The 9,347-nt window shown below is 42.4% G+C and overlaps 1 protein-coding gene across 1 annotated transcript in view; it reads left to right on the forward strand.

Moving 5' to 3' along the window:
- Nucleotides 1-9,107, forward strand: part of ENDOV (endonuclease V) — a 54,725-nt gene extending 45,618 nt beyond the window's left edge. Inside the window, exon 9 of the mRNA XM_072113561.1 lies at nucleotides 8,481-9,107. Coding sequence (XP_071969662.1) covers nucleotides 8,481-8,546 — 66 coding nt within the window. The 3' untranslated portion in view covers nucleotides 8,547-9,107. The remainder of the gene's footprint in view (nucleotides 1-8,480) is intronic.
- Nucleotides 9,108-9,347: the final 240 nt, after the last annotated feature.

The following is a 9,347-nucleotide window of genomic DNA, read 5'->3' on the forward strand; positions in this document are numbered from 1 at the left end:
AGAAAATCAATGAGAAACTCGACACTCAGGTTCAATGCAATGTGATTATTTAATTTGAAGATTGTACAATCCACAGTAAATTATGAGATGTTTTGGTCAAGTTTGAGAAAATACTAAGATGAAGATGTCAGAGTAGTCCATAGGGGATGATGGCTGTCACCCCCTAGGTATCTGAGACTGCACCTTGGGTTGGCCGACAAGCTGCTACTTTGCGGAGCAGTCCCGATGCAGATTGTCTCGGATCCCTAGAGGTTGACAGCCATTAGTCTCTCCATAGAGATAAATAAACATAGTGGGGCACATTTACTAAGTGTTCGAATTCTAGAATTCACACTTTTATGTGACATCTCACCTGTTTACCTATAAAAATCCCTTCTGAAGTCAGGCAAATATGACTCTTCTCACCTCATTTTTTCACGTAACAGTCAAGTTTAGTGATTGCAGGGGTAGTGCCACTTCAGAAGCCTCTATCTTTGGTTCTATTGTACCTTGTTTCATATTAAAGATAATGGGGGTCATTTACTAAGGGCCCGATTCGCGTATTCCCGACGTGTTACCCGAATATTTCCGTTTTGCGCCGATTGTACCTGAATTGTCCCAGGATTTTGGCGCACGCGATCGGATTGTGTCGCATCGGCGCCGGCTTGCATGTGTCGGAAAACGGTGGGCGTGGCCGTCGGAAAACCCACCGGATTCGGAAAAACCGCGCTATTTTAAAAAAAAAGTGTCGGGAACAGTGATTGATTTACTCTTATGGAACATCCTACATATTGGGGTACATTCCCCCTGTAGTTCATTCCCCTTGTAGTTCACCGAAAGTGCTTTGTCCATGTATAATACACTGTGCTGGGTTTCACTAAGATGGTGTGCCCGATATCCTGCATGTGTCACTTCCCCGCCAGGTCCCACAGAGTTCATCATCTTTAAGTGCTGCATGTAAGTGATTGATCTTGCGACACAATTGGAAGTTAAAACCGCGCTCAGTCCGAATCAGTCGGATCGTCCGATGGCACGCCCCACAATTTGTGTCGCATGGAAGCCAGCGCAGCTGCACCAAAATACGATCGTGTGTGACATAATCTCAGCACAGACACCTGTTAAATACCCGTCCAAGCCTTAGTAAATGAGTCCCATTGTATGAATTTTGTTTTATATTGTACTAAATTTGTTAGATGCACTGCATGAGATTGATGGACGTTTTGTAGATAAACTTCTCTTCTTTAATGAGATGTGGTGTTCAGAAGTAATTACAGGCGGTCCCCTACTTAAGAATACCTGACTTACAGACGACCCCTATTTACAAACAGACCTCTGGATTTTGGTAATTTACTGTACATTAGTCCCAGGCTACAATAAACTGCTATAGCAGTTATCAAAGGTGTCTCTAGTTAAGATGTATTGTCAATCCTGGTTCTTATGACAACCCAACATTTTTACAATCCAATAGTCCTAGAGACCAAAAAATGTATTGCCTGGGGTTACAATTATAAAGTATACAGTTCCGACATACATAAAAATTCAACTTAAGAACAAACCTGCAGAATCTATCTTGTACGTAACCCGGGGACTGTCTGTAATTAATAATTATGAAGGTCACATATATAAACCTCAGCCTATGGTCTAATGCTGGCCATATTAGATATGACTTATCCTCTCTAACCATACAGAACACAGGGATCTATATGTGAGAGTCTTTTAGGGTAACCTTACTTGTTATCCATCTCTTTCAGAGAGAATTAAACCCTCCCAATACATGGCTCCCATATGAACACTTTATCCGAGGATTCCAGAGTGCAATAAGTAACAATATCTGTCCAGGGCTGAATAACCCAAAACATATAAGAAAATTGCAGAAATTGTAACCCTGGACAAAGAAATAATTCACTGCAAAGCAATATACAAATGGCAACACTTCAAAGAACAACTAAAGCCAATGTTGAGCTATAGCACAGAGAGAAAACCGTACATTTTGGTTGCACTGGTTGACCATCCAGTTTGGATAGTGGTATCCTGACACTGGTTTTGGGCGCATGGAATATTTGGGCATGTTACATTTTTAACATGCCAGTCCACTTCCTTATTCCATTCTCCACGAACACTTTGCCAAGACTAAGAGAACTGAACTGGTGGAGTTTTTTTGCTGTAGTGAACCACTGGTTTTCTGGTAAATGTGGTGCGATGGGTGTTTACACCCCGGCCAGCAATTCGAATGGCCCCCTTCCATGCCCGCTATCCAAGAAGAAGGCACAATGAATCTCCTCCAATGAATCTCTCCAATGTCCCCAACCAATAGGTAGAGTGGTTCTCAAGTCGGAGCGGTGGCACTATAGTCAACCCCATTGTTGCCTACGGAGTGGGGTCAGTGTTGATTCTTTCTGATGTCAGCAGGCTGGGCGTTCTTGCCCCCCTGCCTGCCATCTGCTCCGCCCACTTTCCATGGAGAAAGGATAATGAATCTCCCCCATTGAATTTCTCCAATGTTCCCAACCAATAGGTAGAGTGCCTCTCCAGTCAGTGCGGTGGCACCATAGTCAACCCCATTCTTGCCAGTGGAGTTGTTGATTCTTTCTGAGGTCAGCCATTACCTTATTTTTTTCAATTGAAGGTCCCATTTACAGCAGATAAGTCTCATTTACAGGGCTCCTATAAATTGTCTTGACTTGGGCATCATTCTGCATGCATTAAAAACTAGCCTCCCTAATCACGACTTTAGGGTGAAGACACACATGGCATTTTTGGGCCGTTTTTACTAAGTGCGTTTTCAGATCGTTAAAAAAGCATGCGTTAAAAAACGCATCCGTTTTTTGAAAACGCATGCGTTTTTGTCCGTTTTTCATTGCGCAATTTCGGAAAAACTGACAAAAACGCATGCGTTTTCAAAAAAAACAATCTGATAACGCACTTAGTAAAAACGGCCCAAAAACGGCCCAAAAACGCCATGTGTGTCTTCACCCTTAACCTTTATCTAGAACGATAACTATGGTACCTATGCATTTTTGTTTTATGGATCTAAAGTGAACAGCCCTCCACCCCAAAATAGTAACAAGTTATATCCTGGTCAAGAATTGAATACCCCTTTAAGGGCCTATATACATGACATTTCTGATAAATGGTGTATGCAGACTTCCATCTCCTCCCATATTTCACAGCGCGTTTGATTTTCATAGACCAGCTCGATAAGAGAAGTGTTGTCCGTGATGGATCATATGCATAATTATTATTTTATGATTGTACAACTTGGGATACAGAACTTTGGGTGGGACCATTACGAAAGGAGGTGGAAGAGCTAAAGACTGAATAAAGGTCTTCAAAATTCTCCATCGTTATCATCTTGCATAAAGCATTAGAACATCACTTCGTTTTTTCTTGATCTGGAACAATTGACTTGCAAGATAAATGTTGTTCTTTGTCCTTTGTCTTCGTGACTCCCCAAGAGGTTTTCCCCGTTGGAGTCTTTTCTTCTTTCACCATCTTGTCTGCTGTGTGATCTAAATTACCCATTCAGCTTCCCTTTAATGTTTATTTCACACTCCTCTCCGTCTTTATTCTGTGAATTAGATGAATGAAGATGCAACTCTCCGCTAGATAAACCCGTGTGATGCCGATGGACTCATTAGTTAATCAACATTGACAGGCGGAGAGCTTCAAAGTAGCGGCAGCTGTGCCGAGTCCTCACCGCTCCTGATACCAGCAGAGGGAGGCCTATGATTCCTTATACACCCTGCGTGACCAGCGGGGTATCCGGAGCTCAAAACTCCTTCATATACTTGTATATACTTGTGTGTGGGTATGTGTGTATATATGTGTATGTATGTATTGTATGTATGTCTAAAGGAATCTGCTCCGTCACATTTACAATTTGCCTTTCTCTGTGACTCAGGGAACGTCACAGACTCGATTTTCAGGCAAAATTTTCACCCCGCACTTTCCAAAATCTACTTATTACCCACCATATACAGGAGCAGTTGGAAGCTGAGCCGTGATTGGTTGCTGTTCTGCCACAGGTCATTAATATGAGCTCTGAGCTGTGATTGGTTACTATAAGAAATGAGTATAAGACACTTATGTGTGAGGTAAGATGGATAGGGATATAGACAGAGCCAGGAGGAGATTTATTAGAAAGTCTGAGGAAAAACTGATCCAGTTTTCCATTTCAACGAATCAAAGCTCAGCTATCATTTCCCCCCAGCAGTTTATAAAATGAAAGCTGATCTCTGATTGGTTTCCGTGGGCAACTAGAACAATTTTATCGCAGATACTTCTGATAAATATCCCACAATGAGTATAAGACAGCTTATGTGTGAGGTTATATGGATACGGATACAGAGATAGGGGGAGATTTATTTGAAAAGTCTGAGGTAAAACTGTTCCAGAGCTCAGCTGTAATTTTATAAACAGATGTTGGAAAATGAAACTGGAGCTCTTATTGGTTGCCATGGGCAACTATAACAGTTCTGCTCTCAGACACCTCTGATAAATCTTCCCATAGACAAAGGGCCAGTCAGAGACAGACAGTCGGAGAAAGAGATAGACAGAAAAAACCATAGTCAGAGACCATCAGAGACGATCAGTGACAGTCAGAGAAAACTGAAGTCAGAGAAAGACAGAAACAGTCTCAAAGAAACAGTCTGAGACAGTCAAACATAAAGAGACAGTCACAGAGAGAGAGTTAGAGAGAGAGAAATACATTTAAAATATTTTTTTGTTAACCCATTCTATTTTGTTACAGCTACGAGCAATTATTTACTATCCCAGGCAACGCAAATGTACACCATTTAAATCACCTTTTCAAAATTGTTGTGGCTCTTTGGAAAGCTTATTAAATTTCAGGTTTCTGGCCTTAAAGGGGTGTTCTCGTCTGGGTATTCACATTCAGTTTGATAAATCTGCCATATATAAACATTTCTTCAATTAGATGTTATTAAAAAAAATGTTCCTGTGTGAAGATAATTTCTCATAAGTGTAGTCATTTTATCCCTTAGAAATGAGCTTCCTCGGATACGACCACCTCTGTCTGAGAGATTGCACAAATAAACAAAAAGGTTTTGGTATATGAAAAGTCCAGCAGGTCCCACAGCCGTCCTGTGGTAATGATCACTGAATCCAGGAGGTCAGACAGGACTCAATAGCGCATGTCTCGCCACCGCTGCCAGAGTGTGACGTGGTCGTAACCGAGGAAGCTATCTCGTTTCTAAGGGACTACATGGCTATGTTTATAGGAAATTATCTTCACACAGGAACATTTTTTTTAATAACATCCAATTGAAGAAATGTTTATATATGGAAGATTATTGAAACTGAATGTGAATGCCCAGACGAGAATACCCCTTTAACTTGAGGAAGGAGATTGAAAATGTAGATTTCTTTATTCTGTGTCCCTACAAACATATTGGTGAAACTGCTAGAAAGATCACTGCCTGCACTACCACCTACACCTGTAAGTATTATAGAACCTTATCAATAATGGGTCCCTATTGTCATCTGTCCTAATGCACAATTATCAGTGAGGGGACTTTACAGAACTTTGCTACTTTTCCACCACCCTTCTTCACCATCAAGTTTAATACATCATGTTGTACTTTCTGTAAATGCTACTAGTTATATTATATAGATCACGGCCAGCTACTGTCAATGTAGTTGTAGTGTGGAAAGGGGCACCATCCACAGATTTCACCAAAGGGATATATTGCAATAATGGACTATATTGCGTGAATGGCTAGTGACATAGCATAATGTTGATGCTCTAACTTAAAGGGAACCTGTCACCAGGAGACCCATTTTTAGCACTCCCCCAGTCCCCACAGAGCATAGCACATACACTGCCAAAGTGTTTTTGTATAAAAAAATTGGTTTTACAGAAAAAAGATATGTTTTATTGTACCTTTCATTAGCATCTGCTGTGTGACTAGGCAGTTGCCAAAAGGGAGGTTCTGGAAAGGAGCAGTCCCCCCCCCCCCCACCCTTGGGAAACAGCTCCTCCATGTGACCTTTTCAAATATATGAAAACACCCATCACTTGGCTAAGCGACGCCCCCTGCTCCTCTACAGCTAATCCTGAGTGTGGGGAGTTATTCATATATTTGAAAAGGTCACATGTTTCCCAAGGGTGGGGGGGGGACTGCTCCTTTCCAGACCCTCCCTTTTGGCATATTTCATAAATAGGAAAAAAGTTGGCACTCACCACCAAATAAAACGTCTTTTCTTTATTTACTTCTTCATAAAAACATACATGTGACACAGGGAGGGACATGGAGCTTAGGGGAAAAGTATACGTGAAGGACAACTCGCTTTGCGCTACGCAGAGCACTTCATCTTGCCTCCTTGATCCAATGGGGGTCATTTACTAAGGGCCCGAATCGCTCTTTTTCGTCATCCAATGGGGGTTTACTGGTTTGTGCCGAATTGGCCCCTGGTTTTTGGTGCACGCGATCGGATTGTGGTGCATCGGCGCCGGCATGCATGCAACGGAAATCGGGGGGCGTGGCCATCGGAAAAAATGCGGTATTTGAAAAAAAAAATGTGTCGCTTGACACGCGCTTTCCTGCACCCAGCATAGGATGGTCAACTCCGGCGGCCTTCAGCGAAACCTGGTGGACATCGGGCGCACGACCTTAGTGAATCGCCGGAAGACCCGAATCCTTTATATACACGAATTTTTATATATTTGCATGTAGACATGGACATAAAGGACATATTTGAATTTTTACTTTTATAAAGGTTTTTCATAAGTTAAAGGGAACCTGTCACAAGGTTTTACCCTATTAAACCCATAGGTAGAGGAGGAAATTCCATCTTATATATCAAATCTCACCCATTAACTGATAAAAAAAATCGTCTCACCTGATTTTCATAAGAGATGAGTCAAGTTCAGTTTTGGCAGGGAAAGTGTCATTGTAGAAGCATTAGAGTCTACTGTAGCTTTGGTTCTGTAGTACCAAGAGACATGATTTTTATGTCATATTAAAGATAAGAAACTCAGGGATATGGTCCTGTGATCTACAGAACCAGAGATACCGACACCTAAAGACATTGGGGCAGATTTACTTACCCGGTCCATTCGCGATCCAGTGGCGCGTTCTCTGTGGAGGATTCGGGTCTTCCGGCGCTTCACTAAGGCAGTTCCTCCGATGTCCACCAGGTGTCGCTGCTGCGCTAAATTCCATCGGAGTGCACTGATGTTCACCAAGCCAGGCTGGGTGCAGGTAAGTGCGTGTCAAGCGACACTTTTTTTTTTTTTTTAAATGCGGCGGTTCTTCTGCATCCGTCGGGTTTTCTTAGGTCTCGACCCCCGATTTCCGTTGCGTGCACGCCGGCGCCGGTGTGCCACAATCCGATCGCATGCGCCAAAAACCCGGGGCAATTCAGGGAAAAGAGGCGCAAAACTGAAAAATTTTGGTAACCCGCCGTAAAAACGCGATTCGGTCCCTTAGTAAATGACCCCCATAGTTGGTAATGTGAGCTCCAAATAAAATACCAGTTTCTGCCTATTTTTAACTGCCTGTGTGTCCAGTTCTGTAGCTCACAGAACCGTAAACCTGATGGCTTCTGAAAGATAAGCTTATTGGGGCAGATTTACTTACGCGGTCCATTCGCGATCCAGCGGTGCGCTCTCTGCGCTGGATTCTGGTCCGGCCGGGATTTAATAAGGTAGTTCCTCCGCCGTCCACCAGGTGGCGCTGCTGCGCTGAAAAGCATCTGAACGCGCTGGACTTCACCGGCTCGGGCTGAGTGAAGGTAAGCGCTTCCCGAGTGACACATTTTCCGTTCTTAAATGCGGTGGTTTTTCGTTCGGCCACGCCCCCGATTTCCATCGCGCGCATGCCGGTGCCGATGCGCCACAATCCGATCGCGTGCGCCAAAATCCCGGGGCAATTCAGGTACAATCGGCGCAAATTGGAAATATTCGGGTAACACGTCGGGAAAAAGCGAATCGGGCCCTTAGTAAATGACCCCCATTATCTTTAATATGAAACAAGGTACAATAGAACCAAAGATAGAGGTTTCTGAAGTGGCACTACCCCTGCAATCACTAAACTTGACTGTTACGTGAAAAAATGAGGTGAGAAGAGTCATATTTGCCTGACTTCAGAAGGGATTTTTATAGGTAAACAGGTGAGATGTCACATAAAAGTGTGAATTCTAGGAAGGACTTTTCATCCCCTACCTGAGGTAGTAGTTTAGTGGGGTAAAACCTGGTGACTGGTTCCCTCAAAAGAAGTTTTTAAAAGTGGGCATGTTATTTTTCAGGAGGTTTACCGAATTCCTAATTTCGACACAATTTGCCTCCCTTGTTGATATCCTTCGATGAAAGTATACATAAAACGAAACAAAATGGAACTGGGAAGGATGGAAGGGATCGGGTGCACCAGCAGACATTGCTCCGCCCCTGTTGCACAAAGGAGCTAATTAGCATATAGATAGTAATTTATTAAATTCTTCTCTATAATGACATTTTTTAATGCTTTTTTTTATTATTTCAGGCGGATATACGATCAAGGGAATTCTGTGTTAAAACAACCAACGAGAAGCAGAAGCCGCAGGACTGACCCTCTTCTATTAAAGGTATAAGGACTGGCCACAATGGAACAGGGATTACCCAGACATCCTTGCTTCTGATGTATGTGGGTTCTGATCTACGACTGAACTTGGATCTCAGATTTGCTCTCTCTACTTTTTAAAAAATTTTCATAAAATGTATTTTTGAATGAATTTATTTCACCAATCATTGACTGGTGATGGCTACTACTATGGTGATAGGGAGCGGGTGGCAGAGTAACGTGGAATAACTCTTGCACCAATGGGTTTGACATATAATTAGTGGCTCATTGGGTGGCCGAAGAGGAGTACAAAAATTTGCGAAAGTGACCACAGCCGCTGAGGCTTCCTAGCACTATCCTCTAGAGACCTCGCCCATATGTGGGTCTATCTGTCCCATCCAGTGATCCATGAGCGGAGACCTCACCACGAACCTCATAGTCCTCTGGTGTGGACCACTTGATCCTCCACCATGAAGAAGAGATCCCAGTACTAACCATTGTGTCTTTTTGTTATATTATTTTGTCTCTTTTATATATTTGTATTAAAGCCTTAAACCTCAATAAATCTGCTCCATGTATTCTCTATAGTCCGGTTTAGTGTGTTGATGGTTTGAGGATAATAATATACATTCTCCAACAGTCCAACTATTGGTAGGTGGTGGCTGTAGAGTGTGGAGGGTAAGTGCGTGATTAAGTAGAAATCTAGTAATCAGTTCCTCACATTTTTCAATCTGGGAAAGAATATATATATATATATATATATATATATATATATATATATATATATATATCTTATAGCCTTAAAGGAAA

The sequence above is a fragment of the Engystomops pustulosus genome, chromosome 6, assembly GCF_040894005.1.
Source record: "Engystomops pustulosus chromosome 6, aEngPut4.maternal, whole genome shotgun sequence".
In the NCBI taxonomy this organism is placed as follows: Eukaryota; Metazoa; Chordata; class Amphibia; order Anura; family Leptodactylidae; genus Engystomops; species Engystomops pustulosus.